This window comes from Nannospalax galili, unplaced genomic scaffold, assembly GCF_000622305.1.
Source record: "Nannospalax galili isolate Female #2095 unplaced genomic scaffold, S.galili_v1.0 scaffold105, whole genome shotgun sequence".
Lineage (NCBI taxonomy): Eukaryota > Metazoa > Chordata > Mammalia > Rodentia > Spalacidae > Nannospalax > Nannospalax galili.
Genome location: NW_008354502.1, coordinates 1423638 through 1445154, shown reverse-complemented (window position 1 = coordinate 1445154; position 21517 = coordinate 1423638). Strand labels below are relative to the sequence as shown.

The window sequence follows — 21517 nt, the reverse complement described above, 5'->3', positions numbered from 1 at the left end:
GTTTAATCTCCATGTGTTCGTGTGGTGATTTTGTCTTCTTCGGGTGTTGATTGTAAGCTTTATTGCATTGTGGTCTGATAGAACACATGGAATTATTTCAATCTTTTTGTATTTGCTGAGCTTTTTTTTTGTGCCCCAGTATATGGTCGATTTTGGAGAAAGTTCCATGGGGTGCTGAGTAGAAAGTATGTCCTTTGGTGTTTGGGTGGAATACTAGGTAGATATCTGTTAAGTCCATTTGATATATGGTTTTGTTTAATTCAGATGTCTCTCTGTTAAGTCTCTGGCCTGTTGACCTATCTAATGGAGATAGTGGGATATTGAAGTCCCCTACTATTAATGAGTTGGGCTTAACAGTACTCATGTGTTACAGAGATTAGAACATTAAAATTGTTTCCATTACATGGAAAATTTACTGAAAGGGGCTGGAGAGATGGCTTGGTGATTAAGAGCACATACTTTTGTAGCAGAACAAAGTTAGGTTCCCAGCACCCACACCGGACAGCTCATAACCTGTAACTCCAGTTGTAGGGTTACTTAATGCCCACTTCCCATATGCATACTCCTACACAGACACAAGCATACACAGAAAACAATAGCTGACATTTTAGAATTTGGGTTTGGTAAAACTTTTCTTTTGCTTTAGAACTTTGACTCAGATAGTACAATCTTTTGAATTTTTTCATGTAAGGTTAATTTTGATCATGTTTTCTGTTTTTAGAAGAAAATAAAGAGGAAAGAGTTCTGGAAAAGCACAGGGAGCTGTCTTGCAATATCAGTAGACTGAAGGAAACATACGAAGCACTCCTAGCCAGATTTCCCAATCTTCGATTTGCATACAAGGATCCAGAGAGGAACTGGAATAGAGATTGTGTGAAAGGACTTGTGGCTTCTCTGATTAGTGTGAAAGATAATTCTGCAGCCACAGCTTTAGAATTAGTGGCTGGGGAACGACTGTACAATGTTGTGGTAGACACAGAGGTAAATTAATTTTAGCTAAAAGTTAAATTACTATTTGCTATAAAAATCATATACTGTTAGAAAAATTTGGTACTTGATTTTTAAGTCTCCTAGGCCACTTAATCTTTTTATAATGAAACTGTTCAGTGATTTTTTTTTTGATAACGTAGTTCCAATTTATGCTTAATTTTTACTTTCTTTTTTTCCAGGCAAATTTGTATTTATTTAAAAATCATAAAATAATCTGAATTTCATTCTTCCTATAGCAATAACATTGGCTCTATCTGCATTTCTTCAATTCCCACTGTAGAATGCTTTTTATTCGTGTAAACTGACTACAGCCCTCAGTTTCAAAATTGTGATTTGTAGATTTATTTATCCCATCTGATTGCAGATGTGTTCCCTGTACCTGCTTTTGTGCATTTTCTTCCCCTTTGCTCCTTAGAACTAACCCTCTGTTCTACTCTATTCTATTTTCTATAAGATTCTGCATATAGATGCAATCATACAATAGTTTTTCCTGTTTTGTATCTGACTTAAGTCATTTAGTAAAAATGCCTTCTCAGATCCTTCATGTGGTCATAGATGTCAGCATCTCATGTTTCTAGGCTGGATTATGGTCCATTTATATATTCTTAAATTGTAGTTGCTGGGGATAAACACACTGAAGATGTATTTGATGATGGATCCCTAGACTTGCACTTTGCATTTTAATGTTTTTAGTCATCATTAATAATTTTTCTTAAACTTTTAAATGCATGTTTTAGGTTACTGGTAAAAAGCTACTAGAAAAGGGGGAATTGAAGCGTCGTTACACAATAATTCCTCTCAATAAAATTTCAGCCAGATGTATTGCTCCAGAAACTCTGAGAATCGCTCAGAATCTTGTAAGTCTTACGTTGTCTTAATTATATATTTCATCTTTTTTTCATATTAGAAAACACAAATTTACTCATGTAGAATCCTAGTCAGCTGCTGAGGTGATTCTGTAGTAGTGTGTCTGCTAGTGAGGAAAAAGACATGTATAGGGAAATATATTTACATTTACAAAGCTACAATGGATGGTTGAGTTTTTGTCTTTTTTTTTTTTTTTTTTTAATTTTGAGGTTGGGGGGGCAGAGAGATAGAAATTGACTTAAATTTTGTAACCTCACCTGTTCAGTGGTGACTGTCGCCTCAGAAAACAGAACTTTACATAGTTGCCTTTATTATGTTTTTGACACTGCCATAAGGAGTGCTTAGCTTTTCCTACAAGATGGGCAGAGTTGGAATTGTAAACAAAGTTCATGAAGAGGCAGCAGATCTATATAGATTAAAGGCTTTTAATCTTTTTATTTCCTGAATTACTGGTTGTGCTTTTATTTCTGTTACTGATCTGTATCTGCTGTAGTCTATTTAATTTGAATGAAAAAGTGTTCACTGTGAAACAACCAAGTTACTAATAATTGAAACAAACATTTTATGAACATTTTATGTAACACTGTTGATATGGGAATCACTGCTTTAAGAAAAGTAGTGTTTATGTAGACCAAGATTTAGGAACTTGGTATTGACTCCTTTCTAAAAGGAACTTAAAAATGCTTGGTACTGGGGGCTGGAGAGATGGCTCAGCAGTTCAGAGCACTGACTGCTCTTGCAGAGGACCCAGGTTTGATTCCCAGCACCCATGTGGCAGCTACAAACTGTCCTTAACTCCAGTTCCAGGGGAATCTGATGCCCTCTTCTGACCTCTGCGGCATTGCACAACATGCGTGCACTCACATACATGCAGGCAATACACTCATACACATAAAAATAATAAAATATTTTTTTAAAAATGCTTGGTACTTCCACAAACTGTTTTAGTTTAGCAGTAGATCATTCAGTTTTTAAACTTAATATTTCTTTTAAGCTTTGAATTTCACAACGTTTTTTAGCAAGTAAAAAATTTAATACTAGTTAACTTTCACTTGAATCTGAGCAGTTCTTGCTATTTTATGTAATAATACTTCCCATGGCACATCTTTTGTTTTCCCGCAGGTTGGTCCTAACAACGTCCATGTTGCTCTTTCTTTGGTTGAATACAAACCGGAACTTCAGAAAGCAATGGAATTTGTCTTTGGAACAACATTTGTTTGTAACAATATGGATAATGCTAAAAAAGTAGCCTTTGACAAGAGGATAATGACTAGAACTGTAACTCTAGAGGGTGAAGTGTTTGATCCTCATGGGACATTGAGTGGAGGTAGGTTAGGTCTTCACTGTCTTCCTGATGCTGAGTAAACAGAATGGGGCTCCACAAGGTAGTGATACAGCTCCAAGGAGCTGTGGCATGCCAATCAGTCCTGTAGCTTCTTGCATTCAACTCTGATCTATTCCTGTTTGTTCTTATCAGGATGCTCCAGTCACTGAGAGGTTGATAGGAGTGTAGTCTTGTTTTTGTATGTATTTTGCTCAGTTGTAGCCACAGAGAAGTAAAGTTTTTTCATGTAATTTTTTTAGCCTAACTGCCCACTTTTTCTGGAAAAATGCCAGCTTACATTCCAGTGTTGCTGCTGCTCCTGTTGGAACTAGCAACAGGGCCTAAAGGCCACAGCAAAGAAATTCTTGCACAATGATCATGCTCTAGTATTTGCTACATTTATTTTCAAGATCTGTACTATGATGTATAATAAGAAGGAATAATAATTTCTCTGTACCAGGCAATATTTTTATTGATACTGTTTTTATTTTAGAAAATGTCCTTTTTTTCACCTGATTTTCATTTTTTTTGTTCTTTTTCTTTATAGAATTTTTGAGAATTTCATACAGTATATTTTAATCATATTTACATCCCCTTCCCATCTGCACCACTCATACTGCCCTCCACAGGATTTCCTGTTCTCATGTGTGTGTGTGTGTGTGTGTGTGTGTGTGTGTGTGTGTGTCTATGTGTCCATATTAGCATACGTATATTATATAGGTATGCTGTCTCTATATATAGTGTGTTTTTGTGTGTCTGTGTGTGTGCGTGTCCATGTTTGTGTCTGTAGAGTCAGACAGTAGTGTCTCCAATTGCCCTTTGGTGTGGGTTCATCCACTGGTGTCTTGTACTGGGCAATATTTAGGATTGTGCACTAGTATCTTCATGGAAGATAATATAAATATTCTAAAACAAGAAATTCTTTAGACTTTATTGACTCAGATACTCTTGAAGTTTCTACAAATATAGAGTACTATATCTTACTAATGGTGTTCTTAGTAGCATTGTTAATTGACTTTAGCATTCCTTTCATCAAACCCAAGGGTTTTCTGTCTGTGTAACATCTCAGGTAGTCACTGCCAGATGATTATGGTTGCTTATACATCCATATGTAAAGCCAGTTTACTCTGCCTGCTGTGCAGCAGATGATAACATAGGCTATGTTAGGAGATGGTAATAGTACAGCCCTTAGTACTTAGATTATTCTACCTAGAACTAGATATGTTTTAAGGCCTGGGTTCCTTGCATCGTAAGTTGACTAGGGCATTTGCTGTTGCATCATTTCCGGGATAATTCTCTTAAAGAATATATTATTAATAAGCATGTGGTAACTTGTCTAAGACCTTTCTAAATTTGCCTCTATCAGGTTCTCGATCCCAAGCAGCTTCTATTTTAACCAAGTTTCAAGAACTCAAAGATGTTCAGGATGAGCTGAAGATGAAGGAGGATGAGCTCCAGGCTCTAGAAAAGGAATTAGCAGGTCTTAAAAACATTGCTGAGAAGTAAGGCTTCTGTTGAATTACGGCACAACACAAATGGCTCTTTGTGATAGATGATGATTGGAAATTTACTTATAGTCTGCTACTGTCTTTGATTTTATTGTAAATGTTGGAATGAATTTTGAATCTAATTTTTTAATTCATTTTTTTCTGATAAAAGGAATGTCTTTGCTAAAAGAAGTTAACAGAATATAGTTAAGCAAATGGGGGAAAAGTCCTTCTCTTTTGCTGCAGAGATAAGACAGTGTCCCATTGGACTTGATGGAGAAACTTGTTAATGATCTCAAGTCAGACTCCAGAAGATACTTGAGTTCTTCATTTGAATGTACTACGTGCAGTGTAGCATTGATAGGTGTCAGCATCAAGTTTCCAGCACTATGTCCTTCAGTAATTTAGATCAGTGGGTTACCTGAAGAGGACGTAAACAGGTTCATATCAGAAATTAAACAGTAAAACTTATTTTCTAATTCACATATAAAATTAGTTTTCCTTATGGCATGTTCATACATAGTTTTATTTAGGTTGATTTTCCCACCACAGCCACCACACACACTCCTCACCCCCATCTCCCTGACTCCCTCCCTGCTTGTAGTCATCTGTCCCCATTATTCCTGCTCCACTTGCATATCACATGTGTTCTCTTACTCTCCCACATGCCTTCCTTAAGACCTTTTTGGGGCTGGAGAGAGGGCTCAGTGGTTGCGAACATCAGCTGCTCTTGGAGGGAACCTGGGTTTGGTTCCCAGCATCCATGTGGTAGCTTACAACTGTCCCTAATTTCAGTTCCAGAGGATCTGATGCCCCCTTCTGGCCTCTATAAGCATTGCACAACACAGGTGCACCTTCATAAATGTAGGCAGAACACTCTTACACATAATTAAAAATAAATTTTTATTGAGTTTCTGTGAATTTCATATACTAGATCGTAATCAGTTGTACACATGAACTCATGATCCCCTTTCTAGTTCATGATGTAGTTCATACTCACTTTCATAAATAGACATATATAAAATTTAGAAGTTAATATCTTCATATGAGAGACTTTGGAGTATTTATCTTTGTGAACCTGACTCACCTCTCTTAATATTTTCTTCTTTCAATTTGCCTATAAATTTCGTAATTTATTTTTTATTATGTCTGAATAAAATCTTGTGTATAACACATAGGTGAACATCAGTTGATTACATTTCCTTCTTGTGAATAGAACAGCAGTAGTAAAACATGGATATGCATGTATCTATGGTAGAGTCCTTTTTAGTTTGTGCTCAGGAATGTTCTCTTACAGCATTTTATGTGTATAAATTAGTTGTTTGTATACTTTTTTTTTTAATGAGACAGGGTCTCATTATGTAGTTCAGGCTATCTTCGAATTCAAAGAGATCTGCTATGCTGAAATTAAAGGTGTAATCCATCATGCCCAACATGTATATCTACTTTTTTGAACATCACTTTTTTGTGTATAATTCAGGTAGATGCTTTTTTTTTTCCCAAAAGTGAGCTGATGTTTAACCTCCTTGTCACTAAATAGTATTCGCTTAAATACATATTTATCAAATGCTTTCCTTGTGCCAAATACTCTTCATATAATAACAGATCCAGTATTTCTGCCTTCCTCTAGTTTGATGTAGATGAGGATAAATAAGATAAATTGGTAAAATATGTTAGATTTCTACAAAGTAAGAGGAACAGTTGCCGGGTGGGCTGGAGAGATGACTCAGCAGTTAAGAACACTGGTTGTTCTTGCAGAAGACGGGGTTCGAATCCCAGCACCCACATGGCAGCTAACAATTGTCCGTAACTCCAGTCCTAGGGGATCTGACAGCGTCTTCTGGCTTCCACAAGCATTGCATGACACGGGCGCACTTACCTACACACAGGCAATACACACATACACACAAAATAAAAATAATAAAATTTAAAGATAAAAAAAGGTACAGTTGGAAAGAAACTAGGAGCTATCCAGGAACAAGGTGGTACTGAAACTTTGGTTGGTGACCAAGAAAAGCCTCTGCAACCAGGACTCCTGAGCAGACATCTCCAAGCTGTGTGAATCTCTGATTACCTAGAAGTGGGCTCTAAAGTTTCAGCACTATAGTGCTACAAATAGAAACAGTGCTTGAAATTTTAATTACATTTTTTCCCAGTTCTTTGTAAGATGGCAAACAGGAAGTGATTAAAAAAAAATTGTGTTCAGAATTCACAAGCCTGAATTTTTTTTTTTAAACCTAAGTGTTGAAATGATTTGTATTTTGTAAGTCTATAGGCATTTAATCTGTGAAGTTTAAAAATGTGACCAAGACTTTTGGCATTCTCTGTATATATCAGTCAGGAGCCAATCCAGTATTTGAATTGTATCAAAATACCTATTTTATACATGCTGTAAACCCTTCTTTTTATCTCAGTATAAATTGTTTGTAGAGTAAGTGAGAATTTTCTCTGTGAAAAAAAAATGCAGCAAAACTTTTCTGTTTTGTTGACAATCTACCAAGGTGATAACTTTGTAGTTTTGATTTCACTTCAATTTTTTTCAGTAGTGTGAGTTTTTCTTTACAGATTTGCCTTATTGACTAATTGTAGCACTGAGGTAAAAGAATTTTATTTTGAAAACTGAATGTAAGGATCCACTAAGACTGTTCTCATATATTGTATCAGGAAATTGGTATACTTTCCGTCAAAACTTTTATATTCCACATTTTTTGAATGGTTTGAAATTGAAATAACTGTTTTGCTTTTTGTCAGGAAGTTTCCAGTAAGAATACTTGAGGTAGTATTTATATTTTGAGTCAATTCTTTTGCTCTTAAGCTTCATGAATTTGTAGTGACAAGGATATGTTGTGATTTCTGTTAACTTGAAATTTCACTGCAACTGAACTAGCTAAATGCTTTCCAAAGAAATGACTAGGCAGCCAAAACATGGGTAGAATTATAGCACTGACAAAAAGCATATTGCAAATGGTTAAGGTCAGTACCATGACTTCTTAAACTGTTTATTTCGTTATAAACAGTGGGTAACAATATTGTTATTAATATTTGAAAAGGGGGCTAATAAGTAGAAATATTTTGGGGAATTTTCTGTAATTGTCAATCTTATTTTAGTAGTAATTAGTGATTGTGGAGTTTTAGGGAAGAATCGGGTGGAATTATATTTAAACTTATTTATTCAAAGACCATTTTTAGTGTTTTCTAAAATTTATGCTTTCACAAATAGTTATTTTGGATCTTGGTCAGTTACAGCTGTTGACTTCAGTAATAACTTTTTGTTATAAATAGTAATACCACATTTTGTTTAAATTATTCATGAGGGGGCTGGAGAGATGCCTCAGTGGTTAAGAGCAATGGCAGTTCTTGGCAGAGGACCTGGGTTTGATTCCCAGCACCCACATGGCTACTAACAATCATCTGTAACTCTAGTTCCAGGGAAATCTGACACCCTCTTCTGACCTCCATAGGTATTGTGGGACATGGGTACACTTACATAAGTGCAGGCAAACACTCATACACATAAAAATATGAAAATAATAAAATGTTTTAAATTATGTATGAGTTTATTACAGCTAAGAGCCTCAAGTTTTTTTTTAAATATTCTATTTTTTTATTTTATGTGTGCGAGTATAGTCCCTGTGTGTATCTAAGTGCATCCGTGTCATACAATGTTCACAGAGGTCAGAAGAGGGCAGCAGATCCCTTGGAACTGGAGTTACGGAGTGCTGGGGTTCGAACATGGGTCCTCTGAAGAGCAACCAGCACTCTCAACCACTGAGTCACCTCTCCAGCCCTGAGCCTCAAGTTTTACCGTGTGCATCAAATACCAAGAAAATGTATAAACTTCTCTTTTTAAGGTATCGCCAACTGAAACAGCAGTGGGAGATGAAAATGGAGGAGGCAGATTTGCTACAAACCAAACTCCAGCAGAGCTCCTATCACAAGCAGCAAGAAGAGTTAGATGCCCTTAAAAAAACTATTGGTAAGACGAAAATGAAATCCCGCTGAGCGTAATCTCTTGTGTGTTTAGCTTTTTTCCCTTACACCTAAAAGATGCGTTCAGAGCACTTGTGGGGGTGCTTCTGAGGGCAAATCGAAGTGTGTGACTTGGATCTTGGAGTATAGTTGTCTTTATTACATGTCACCAAAATTCTGTCCTTTTGTTTTGTTTTGTTAAACCAATATTCATTTGTATCAATTCATGGGAAAGTTCTCATTTCTTTAAATCCTCATCCAGATGTTTTGGGATTCTCTAATTTGATGGTTGTGAAGAGGTGGCACATTAACATCCAAATTTGTGTTTAATTTGTACTTCCCTAATAACTGGCGAAGTGTGGAATATGTTTTGTATGCTTACTGGATCTTTGGGTATACACTTCAGTAAGCCTCTGCCCGTTTCTTGTGTAGGTTGCTTGTTTTCTCCCATTGTTTCTATACAGGTTTTTAATACAGCACAATAAAAAAGTGTTCAATATAATGAAGTTCCCTAATTTTAAGAAACTTTCTTCTTTTTATTAGAATTCAATTGCACATAGAGTTTAATTTTGTTTTGGTTTGCCATTCATTAGGACACAATCTGCATGCCACTAAGATTATTGTTCTGCACGGAAAATTACTGTACAAACTTGTCCCATGATGGCTTTTGGGATCTGTCTTAATTGAATTTTTGTACACTTAGATGGTATTTAGATCCTCTCCCCAGCCATACCTCTGCTTACTGCACCCACCAATTTAATGTACCTTGACATATATATATGGCCTATAGCCTATAGAGTGATTTGTGTCCCCAGATGTCCTTCAGAGTGGCTCTGTCCACTGGAGCCATGAGTTGCCAAAAGTTCCTTGGGTTGAATTTCTTGCCCACTTCCCCAAATCTATAACCTCTTGTTCTCTACATGTTGACCACTTGTGGGTTTCTGTGTTAATCACCATCTGCTGCGTAAGAAAAGTTCTCTGAGAGATGTTTTCATTCTATATGTAGAGGTGGTATTGAAGATGTGTCACTTAGGGCTGAGTACCCCACAGACACTTATTCTGTGCGTTTCACCAGTTCCGGAACTCAAGGTGTTAGTCTCCATCTGTTGCAAAAAGAATCTTTGATGAGTGGTGAAAGTTACACCTGTCTGTAAATATGAGGATGCATATTTAGAATACAATAAAAAATTATGTTGGTCTAGGAACGTGACAAAAGTAGATCTCTAGATCCGTGACCTCTCCAGCCTCGTGTATTTGGCTAGGTTTATAGTACCACTGTAAGTTCCCTTCCATTGAACAGTCCGTAATTCCAACTAGTCATCTGTTGATCGCCCTCAAGATAAAAGCACCACTACTGAACCAATAGTGACAGTTTACTAGACCAGTCATTGTTCTTTTTTGGACTTTACAGCTGGGTAGGACCATTGATTGGTTTTCTCCCTTGACAGTTTACATAGTATCAAATGCTATGAGAGTTAGTTTTCAGAGAGGAGTCTTCCAGGTCAGTTCCAGCTCCATTGCTCCAAGTCCTGTGCCCTGTCTTTCTCAGTAGGGTCTTACCTTCAAGTTCTGGGAGGTAATCAAGGGCTATGGCAATAGCCTGTGTCATTTGGGGAGTCTCTTGGCCTACCCTGACCAACTTGAAGGGAGGTTTTTTCTGCCTGGCACTGTGGTTTTGTTACATAGTCTTCAGCTGTGCACATGCACTCATCTATCTATTGTATATGTGTTTTTCAGTAGAACTTTGAACTAATTAATTTCCCTCTAATTTTTCACAACATCTAAGAATTATTTATCTCTCCTCTACTTCCCTGTATAACCTTCCCTATTCCTTCCTCAGTTAAAGTTCCCTCCTTTTCTCCCTTGATACACCTGTCCCTACCTTCTCTCTTTTCGTGACTGTGTTAGTAATAGAAATACTGATGTTATAGAAGGAGTTTGGGAGTTCCTCTGTTTCTATCCTTTTGAAAAATTTCAGTATTATTGGTTGTAGAACTTAAATGTCTGGTAAAATTCTGTTGCAAATCCATCTTGGCCTGGGTTTTTTTAGTTGGGAGAGTTTTGATTTCCTTATTATGGGTTTGTTTAAGCATTTGATCTCTACTTGGTTTAACTTTGGTTTAACGAATTTAGAAATTTCTCCTTTTCTTTTCTTAAATTTTCAAGTTTAATAGAGTATAGGTTTTAAAATATTCTATTACAGTGTTCTGAATCTTTTTGATGTCTGTTATGATGTTTCCCCTTTCGTCTCTGATTTAGTTAATTTTGATTTATTCTTTCTTTTGGTTAACTGGGTTAAAGGTCTGTCTATCTTGTTTGCCTTTTCAATTCATTGATTCTTTGTTTCTGTCTCATTATTTCTGCATAGAAGTATAAAAATGAGCTGTAAGGTTGGGGATGTAGTTAAGCATCCTTAACAGCCTTAGCATTTCAGAAATAGGAATCCCGCCCCACACACATGTGAGCTGTGTTCCTTCATTAGAAATGATTTCACAGATGTGTAAATAATTCATATATGGCTCTTATTGCATTTATATTTCAGTATACCATTTCTAAAATAAGACTAATCATTAAAATGCTTAAGCTCTTGCGTCTAATTTCCCAAGCCATTTCTTACATTGACTTGAATTTATAAGCCTTTGTCTGTAATCGTTTAATTAGTGCTATTTAACTATTTATGATTAAGAGGAAAGTGAGGAGACCTTAAAAAACACCAAAGACATCCAGAAAAAAGCCGAAGAAAAGTATGAAACATTGGAGAGAAAGATGAAAAATGCAGAAGCTGAAAGAGAGAAAGAGCTGAAGGATGCTCAGGCAAAACTGGATTGCACCAGAACAAAAGCAGATGCATCGAGCAAGAAAATGAAAGAAAAACAACAGGTAATGAGCTTCCTTAAAATGAAACTTTAAAATCAGCATAGAACAGAAGGTGGTAAAACATCATTGGTTGGCCTTACTTACTGTACTGATCACAAAATTTTAAGGAAGTTTCTCGTAGAAGTAAATTATGCGTCATAGAAGCCAAGCAGTATTCTCTGTAAACCCTGTAATTGAGAGTCACAGCCTGTGTGTGGCTGCACGTTGTGTTTTCGATTTTAGGGAAAGATGAAAGCTGCCCTTCATAATTATTTCCCTCAGGAACAAATTGTATGATGGGTCTTATGAACGAATTTGCATGTTGATATTTCTGTTTACTACCACCTGTGTGAGTGTGCAGTCAGGAAACAAAAAGAAAGCATGTAATATTTACAAGGTGTCAAAAAACAGTACACTTACCTTTAGCTTTTGAATAGTACAGAAGCTGGTATTTGAATGTTTGTTGCCAGAGGCTAAAGTCTTCACATTTTTCTTTTTTATCCAGCATAAGATCCTTTTATTAAGTACTTTACACACACACATACAAAATTCTAATGGAATAAAAGTTTGTGATGGGAAAAATCAAGAAACCAGTGTTTTTACACACTGAATAATTTTGTCAACAAAGCTCACTAATGCATATGTTATGTAGGATTTTATTATTTCCTCTGTCTTATAACAATAATGAAATGATTTATGCAGTGTGTTTTTACTCATAAAATTTATACCCTTTTTTTTTTTTCCTTTTGTGGGGGTTTGCATTTTTTGAGACTGGGTATCAAGCCCTGACTGAACTGGAACTCTGTATAGACCAGGCTGAGCTCCAACTCACAAAGATCTGCCTGCCTCTGGCTCCTGGGTTCTAGGAATAAAGGCATGCACAAACCATACCAGGAGTTTGCACATTTCTTTAAAGAGAAATAAACTTCTGTTTTCTTTCTCTTTGGAGGAAACACCTTATAAGTTTGGTAATTGAGCAGTAACTTAATTCTTCTTGAATAGAATTTACGTGCTTTTTAGCTTTGTCTGGAAGTAAATTCTATGCCAGCAGTTGACCTTAGCCACTTGTTTCTATAGGAAGTTGAAGCCATCACTCTAGAGCTAGATGAGCTCAAAAGAGAGCATGCATCCAATAAGCAGCAGCTTGAAGCTATCCATGAAGCTATCAAATCCTATGAAGGGCAGATTGAACTCATGGCAGCCGAGGTAGCCAAAAATAAGGTAAGATTTATTTATCACATTGGAGAAATTAAAAAGGCTCAATGAAAGGTTTCAGGCTTGCGGTCCAAGGTGCACACTAGGGTTAACTGTTCTTTTGGATAAGAGATTTACTAGGAACGATTAACACCCGGGAAAGACAACATTGTAGGGATTGTGAGGAGAGGTCAGGCTCCAGTGCCATAGATCAACAATATGGTGAGAACTCAGGAGAGTTCAGGCCCATAAGGCAGAAAGTAGGGGTCCCTTTTTTTTTTAACTTTTAAAAAACTTTTTATTGAGAATTTCATACATGCATATAAGATGTTTTGATCAAATCCACGCCCACTTCCTCCCCTCTAATGCCTCCCATATCTCCCCATCACTTTTTTCTGATAACTTCATGTTTGCTTGCTTTCTTTTTCTTTCTTTTTTTCTTTTTTCTTTCTTCTCTCTCCCTCCCTCCCTCCCTCCCTCCCTTCCTTCCTCCCTTCCTGCCTCCCTCCCTCCTTCTCCCTCTCTCACCCTCTCTCACCCTCTCCTTTTTACTATTCTTCCCTCTGAAGAGGTAACCCTAAAAGCTCTCAAGTACTTGACGTTTTTGGCCTTTGGAACAGAGTTTGTTGCTAAGAGGTTCAAGGACATTTTGACTTTTAGCCAAGAAACTGGCTACTTTTCTTTGGGGTCTTTTTACCCTAGCTGCCTAGCCAGTTCCTACCTCCTACTCTTATTACACCATCCTCTGAAGAGGTTACCCAAATAGCCAATGGGAATCGGAACTCAGACTGCTCTGGCTTCTTCCGTGCTGAACAGGGACTTCAGGGTAAGGCAATTGGGGTACCCTTTTAGTGGGTCTATCTAAAAAACTCCCAAATTATATAACTCTTATCTGTAGGGAGAAAAGAAAGTCCTTGATTGGTGAATAGGGGATGTGAAGCAGAAGTAAAGGCAAGAGTAGTTAGCATTATAAGTTCTAAACAGGAAACCAGAAAAAAGTCAGAACAGGGCAAATTTCAAATGTTCATATCAGAGTCCATTGGGATTTCTTGATGAGAACTTCCAAAAGCATCCCTCTATTGGGTTCCTCCTCATTTTTCTTTTGTCTGCCAAGAGTGGACTTGAGAGTGATGGACTCAGAATTTGTTTTCAGTCAGTTTTGATAGCTTTGAGAGGCTAGAATTAGTGTCAGTTCCCTCTCAAAGGCCTCTATATAGGTGGAGAAAATTCCCAAGCCCATGTGACCCCTGAGGAACAGATCCTCAGACGACCTTAAGAATACAAATAAATTGGTTTCTTTGGGCCAACTGTATGGTCTTAAACACCCAAAAGGAAAGTATAACCGAAGATTAAAGTGATCAGTATATTTCTTTAAGAGTTGAAGGGATTATACCTCCCAGACATTAGGCTTAAGTCCATATAAAATGTTATTTAGACTATTGTTTCTCAATGATGATTTTGTTTCTAAGCAGAAAGTGCTGCTCAGATGTAAGACTTCAAATCTTGGTCTGCAATACTGTAGTGCCCACCTGTAGCTAAGAGGGGGTTCCTTTTTTATAGGTTTCAGAGAAAGGAGGAGGTCCCTTTTCATGTGGTTGGTCCATATCATCCATGTGGAATAGTGGCTTACAGTCAGGCTGCCTCAGATTCCTAGCCCCTGTACATGATAAACCTGCCTTTGAGAAAAGCACACTGAAACCAGCAGATACAGCCCCATTTTCTTACAGTATCCCCTTAATTCTATCTACATTGTGTGCGGCTAGTAATTATTTACATTATGACCATTGTACCCAACCTGATTCTCTAGTGGTAATCCAGTGTTTCTGTCATGTTTGAATTCATTGCTCATTTTGGTGTGGGTGTAAAATGTGGAGGGCTAGATGGTCATCTGCCTGCAGTCACATTGATGTCTTACTCAGAGGTCTGTCTGACAGACTGAGTAAAACTGAAATATAGTACGTGTTCTTACTGTGCATTCTCTAATTTCTTTGTTGTTGTTTTAGCAATCAGTAAATAAGGCTCAAGAAGAGCTGACAAAGCAGAAAGAAATAATAACAGCTCAAGACAGTGTCATTAAGGATAAATGTGCAGACGTGGCCAAACACAAGGAGCAGAACAATGATTCTCAGCTTAAAATTAAGGAATTAGACCACAACATCAGCAAACACAAACGAGAAGCCGAAGATGCTGCTGCAAAGGCATGGCTATGTTCATTTCTACTTCCTTGATAATCACAGTTTTATTTTGGAGTTGTTGAAAAAGTCAAGTAAAACTGCTCAGTGGAAAACTTAGTATAAATGGCAGAAGAAGAGACTAGTAGATAGTTGAGCTTAGAGCTAGCTCTGTTAACTATCAGAAATCATCATTTTCAATTAATGGCCCAAATGTTTTGTTTTTAAATTTACCTTTGGATATTTATTCTTCTCTATAAGATGTATTATGTAATATTTAGTGATGTGCAGAGGGATTAATATCTTTATCTATGCATATTGATAGAACCAATTGCCAATGTATTAGTAGTGATAATGCGTATTTTTTTTACCTTACTTCAAATTGAATTTGAAGAACACATAGCAATATATATACAGTCACAATATCAGACACTGTACACTACACCATAGATCAAAGAATAAGTAACATGTCCACACAATACTTTGATAGATCTTACAAGTCAGCAAGGAACCCAGAAGAAATCTCATATAACTGTAGAAGAAAACAGTTAGGCATTATAATTTCAAATTTTAGTTTGTTGTATTAAATGAAAAGTAGTATATTTTGCCTTCTTAGGGAGAATGAAAAGTAGAGATAGAGTCAACATTTACAGCAATTTTTTTAGATTGTAATTCTGAAAAAATTACTAGGTAGTCAGAATTTAGGCTTCCATAGTTTTACCAAATCTGTGGTTATTCCTAAGTAATTTTATCTTTTCTTAAAGTTAGTTTTTGAAGCAATAGATTGAATTTGGTGAAATCTGAAGTAGCTTCATTTGACCTATATTACATTTTAATGGGGATGTCTTACATTAAACATCCTTAATCTGAAAATACTAAATTCTCCACAACTCAAGACATTTTGAGTACCAACATGCCATAAGGCAAAAATTTCACACTTGACTGCATATAACATGTCAGAATCAAAGTGAAGATGCAGTAAAAATGTTTGTAAAATTACCTTCAGATTTCATGCATAAGGGATATTTATGAATTTTTCTGTTGTTTAGGTCTCTCCCCAAGATTTCTCATTGTGTATATGTTAATATTCCATTTTTTAAAAATTCACACCACTTCTGGACCCGAGTATTTTAGAATAAAGGCTATTCATCTTGACAGTTTCTCCTTGAGTTGTCCCCTCTAGTGCTCGATAGGAAGACCTTTCTCTGCAGTCTGTTGTTGTGATCCTGTTATCCATCTATTAGTATTCACCCTTACTCCTGGCAGTGAGGGACCTCAGTTTTTCAGATGAGTCATTATGATATATTTTTTTTTCTGCCCAAGTATTTAATTTAAAATTAGTAAACATTTAAAAAACTGGCTTATAAATACTTTAAATACAGTTCTAGTTCTTTCTTCTTTTCATATGTGGCTAGGTATCCAAAATGTTGAAAGACTATGACTGGATTAATGCAGAGAAACACCTGTTTGGACAACCAAATAGTGCCTATGACTTCAAAACTAACAACCCCAAGGAAGCTGGTCAGAGACTTCAAAAGTTGCAAGAAGTGAAGGAGAAACTAGGAAGGAACGTCAACATGAGAGCTATGAACGTGCTGACGGAAGCTGAAGAGCGGGTGCGTAGTCTCCTGTGACATCTCCATCCTAGAACAGAACAGCACTGCTAACTGTGCGTGACCCTTAGTAATGATTAGAGTCAGCCCCTGAGTAACGTAGTGGGTTCTGGTTTTTTACTTTCCTTTCCCTCCCTCTTCTTCATTTCTTTCTTATGATTTTGCTCTTTCTCTAGTGTCAATTCATTTTATATTCTCTTGTATCATTGACTTTTCCTCTTTGCCATAAACATGCCCTACTCTTACATGTGATATTAAGTAAAACACTTTTGGAAAATGGTAATTCCTCAGTTCTGTCATACCTTTTACTTGCTTTGAAAAAGCCATGGAAAGGGGTTATTTAATTTAAAATTAGTAAGCATTCAAGAAACTGGTTTACAAATATTTGTTTGAATATATCTTTAGCTCTTTCTCTTTTTATATGTGGCTAGGTATCCAAAATGTCAAAGATTCTGACTGGATTAACGCAGAGAAACAGCTCTGCCTCCTCACCCGTCATCACATAGCTATTCTGTTCCTTTGACTCTAGTGTCTACTGACACCATTACATCACCCTTCCACTACTCTATACCCAGCAGGGTCTTCTTGGTTGTAATGCTCTCACTTAACTTGATAGTGTGTGCAGCTCTCCTACCTTGACAACAACTCCAGCAGTCCAGGAAGCGAGTTTGTCACCTAGTGATGAACTTGAGAGATCCTGTCAAGAGAAACCAAGTGAGGGCAGATTCTCTACTCTTGGACCCTCATAGGAACAAACAGTCTCAGTAACTTTATAGTTATGCCTCATATTCTCTTTAATTCAGCAAAATTTATTTTGAATTTTCATATTACAGGTAAAATTAATGAGATGTACAAAATTAATACAAGTTTGGTAATTAGGAAGTTTTGCTTTAGTTACTGTTTTTAAGTTGCTACTGATATTAGTATGTAAAAAATCTTATATAGATAGCGAATATTTCAGGTATTGTGATTTCTATGAACTATTCCTGCTAGTTTTCATTTCTACATTAAAACTGCAATGTATGGCATATTCATGGAAGGAAATTTTTAATTTAAACTGTATGACATTGTGGGACTTGTTTACTTTAAGATCATGATAGCTGTGTTTGATACACTTTTTTAAAAAGAATGTCAAAAGAAAACCTTTTAAGGAATTAAATTGGAGAAGGCTCTATATTGATGAACAGATGACCTCCTCCCCTCATGTTCTGTATCTTTTCATATAAAATATAAGAAATTAGCCAGACATGGTGGCACTTGCCTTTGATCCCATCACTCAAGATGCAGAGGCAGGTGGATTTCTGTGCGTTAAAAGCCAGCCTGATCTAAATAGCGAGTTCCAGGCCAGTCAGAATGGAAAGAGGAAAGAATAAGATTAAAATGTAGAGAGGTTTCTGCAAACTTGGCTATAAACAGGAGGGACAAGAAGAAAGATGGCTGACTGACTGGAGTTACGAAGGGAGAAGAGTGAAGCCTTGAAGTCTGACGCTGTAAGGAGAAGGGGTTAGCGAGGGTATAAGAACGCTTCTCTGCTGTTCATCCTGCAGCTTCCCCACTACAGCCTCCCTCAGCAGAAGGCCAGTCGGAGGAGTTCTAACTGATACTGTAGCATTAGCTACGTAGAACAAGGAAGTGCTGTCTAGGGCAAAAGAACAATGCAGGAAGCATAGAGCAGCAACCAAGACACCATGACTAAAGCAGCTTGTAGAAGGAAGAGTTTATTTGGCTTGTGGTTCCAGAGGGATAAGAATCTGTAATGCTAGGAAGCATGGCAGGAGGTGGGCAGAGCAAAAAGCTGAGAGCTTGCATCTTCAAGCATGCATAGGAAGCAGAGAGAACAAACTGAAGATTGGACAAGGCTATGAACTCTAAGGGCCTACCTCCAGTGACTTGTTTCCTCCAGTAGTGCTGTACTGCCTAGACCTCCCCAAACCGCACTGTCAGCTAACCCAAGTGTTCACACGCTTGGAACCTGTGGGAGACAGTTCTCATTGAAACAACCACAGACCATATGGGCAGACCCTGAGAAAGAGACTGATTTTGTAAAGTCAGAGAAATAAGGGCCAGCTATTGTGTTTTACAGGACATACATATTACTGTGAAGAATTAAAATTGTATTCATGTCACTGCTGATCTGAAGAAGTATTCAGGCTTGTACATACATTTTCATGTAATGTTTTCCTTTTTGCCTTGGTTGCTAGGGACATAAGGGAATATTAGTGCAGCTGACATATTTTGAGGGCTTTAGTTATGGTAATTGAGTTTTTTTATGTATGGGTGATGTGCTTACTTTTCTCGTAATTTGGGGTGCATTATAGTTCTAGTATATTATATCTTTTTAGTAAATGTTTGTATTATGTTTAAAAAGAATGAAATAGCTTTATGGATAACTATATTCCAGAATGTGGAAAATATTTTGTATTTTCCAAAAGAAGTATCTTTTTTTTTCTCTCACAGTATAATGACTTGATGAAGAAGAAGAGGATTGTAGAAAATGACAAATCCAAAATTCTTGCAACCATAGAAGACCTTGACCAAAAGAAAAACCAAGCCCTAAATATTGCTTGGCAAAAGGTACCTGCATCCCAAAATGTGATCCTTTATTCTGAGGCAAGGATGGAGGATCTTCAGTGGGTTTACACTATTAAGAGGAATTCAGTATGGATTGAATGAAGCATGTGATCACACCTCATTTAAAATCTCTTAGACTTTATTTGTGCATGAATTTCTTTATTTTTTCATTTAAATGCTAATTTAGGTAGCTCTAAAATTTGAGGTTTGAAATTTTTTTTTGATTTAAGAATCTCATGCAGTGTATTTTTATTATATTCAGACCTCCTTCCCCATACCCACCCTCACCTTCTCCCATACCCGCTCCTACTCCTAACTTCATGCCTTCTATTAGCAAATGAAAAATCCTATCCACCTTGCATAACACGTCTAAACTGGATGCTAGAGAAATCATAGCTGATTAAACTGTCAGAGCTCTATAATTCTTACCCAGAGATGTGCCAGAGTAAGGGCCTACCCCTTTTCCTTTGTATGTGGTTTGCGGTCAGAATATGCCCAAGTTTCTTGGAATGGGATTTTCATACTTATTTTCTGTTTCTCTTACACACTTCTTAGGAATGTCAAGTAGGGATTTCTCGCTTCCTTGGTGACTGCATCAGAAGTGCTTGGGTTTCCTCATCAGAGTTCACAGCCCTTATGTGCCAATTACACTTTGGCTGCTTCCAGTTCTCAGCACAGTGACCGCACTGTGAACCAAGTCACTCTCCAATTTGTTGATTCCCCACAGGGTTTTACTATGGATAAAAGCAGAAGCTGTAACCTAATAACAGGGAGCAATTAGCTCACAGGCCTCCAACCCAAAATTCTCAGTTGGGAAGTTTCACAGCTTCACATGACAGTTTATGCCAGTGTCCACTAACTTATTTTCTGAAATCTGTAGACTTCACAGATTCTTAATGCTGTCTTGACAGCTACTAGGTAATAATGAAGGTTGATCCAACCATGGGTGCCACTAGGGCATGTTGATGGTCAGGCCAGTACACATGGTTGGCCCCATGGGTCCAGATGTTTTTAAATGCATCCTTGTCTTTTGGGAGCTGGCTAATATGAGATGTAGAGAGGTAAGTTCATGTTACTCCATCGATGATTTGTCAGAACTCTTCATTTCGAAGGGAGCAATATTCTTTCCTTTTCATGAGTCTTCAGGCTCTCTATTTGGAAGACCCCTTGGGTGCTCTCCAGCATCTGCTTCACTCCACACTGCTGCTGGACCCCAGAAGCAGGCTGTCTGACTTTGACTCAGTAAATTGTTAGCAATGAGAAGCCTCCTAAGGACTCTGTTTGTTTCTCTTGCCCAAACTCAAAGTCAAAACAAATAATTGTTTTCAAAACATTTCTATAACAAGATTTTTTAATTTATGTTTGTTTTTAATTGATACATAGTAATTTTTATTGCTATACATCAAAAAGTTTACAGGAGCACTGACATTTCAGTTCGTACATTATGTTTTGATAAGATGTAGGTAATTAACATACCTGTCACCTCAAACATTTAATACTTCTTTATGGTAAAAACATCAAAATCCTCCAGATATTTTGAGATTTCATATAATTGTCAACCATAGTTAACCTACTGTGATATAGAACGCTAGAATGTATTCCTCCTATCCAAAGGCACATCTGTACCTGTTAAACATCTTCTCTCCACCCACCCCCAACCTGGTGTACCCTTCCCAAGCTCTAGGAACCCCTGTTCTTTCCTCCTAATGCTTTAGCTTACATATATGTATTAGTTACTTTTCTCATTGCTATGGAAAAATACCTGTCAGATGCAGCATTAGGAAGGTGTATTTGGGCTCACAGTGGAGGATCATAGTCCATCATGGCCAGAGCAGGAGGCCACTGGTCACATTGTGCCAGTCCAGAAGACAAAGATGAATGCCAGATTCTCTGTTCAGTCTTGTTTTTATTCAATCTAGAAACGAGATGTGCCACCCACATTTAGGATGGGCCTTCTTTCCTCAGTTAAACCTCTCTGGAAATGCCCTCACAGATGTGACAGGAGATTTGTCTCTTGAGTGATTATAAGTCTTTCAGGTTGACAATCCCAATTAACCATCACTGCCAGAAAGAATATGCAATATTTGTCCTTTATGCCTAGCTTATTTCACTTAACATAATCTCTTTTTCTATTCCTATTGCTACAAATAACAAAATTTTACTACCTTTGTGGCTAATATTTTATGGTGTGTTTTACACACACACACACATATATACATAGTATGTATGGCACATAAATCATATTTTCTTTATTCACTTACCAACAGACCCTACGTTGATTTCTTATTTTGACTATCTCTCCAGATCTTTGCCAATATATTTTATCTTTTCTATGTCAGTCATTCCTGAGTAAGATGACAGGTCATTATGGTTTTGATTTCACTGCTGTGATGATTAGACATGTTGGACTTTTTTTCTCCCTTTGTGCTAACTTTAAGGAATATCTATTTAGGTCCTTTACTCATTTTTGAGTTA

The 21517-nt window shown here is 37.0% G+C and overlaps 1 protein-coding gene across 1 annotated transcript in view; it reads left to right on the top strand.

Moving 5' to 3' along the window:
- Positions 1-21517, top strand: part of LOC103748928 (structural maintenance of chromosomes protein 2) — a 52757-nt gene that overhangs the window by 20989 nt on the left and 10251 nt on the right. Inside the window, 12 exon segments of the mRNA XM_008851709.3 lie at positions 725-981; positions 1728-1847; positions 2980-3184; positions 4548-4683; positions 8520-8644; positions 11324-11517; positions 12571-12714; positions 14691-14765; positions 14767-14812; positions 14815-14885; positions 16274-16474; positions 18929-19045. Of these exon segments, the coding sequence (XP_008849931.2) occupies positions 725-981; positions 1728-1847; positions 2980-3184; positions 4548-4683; positions 8520-8644; positions 11324-11517; positions 12571-12714; positions 14691-14765; positions 14767-14812; positions 14815-14885; positions 16274-16474; positions 18929-19045 (1691 nt within the window).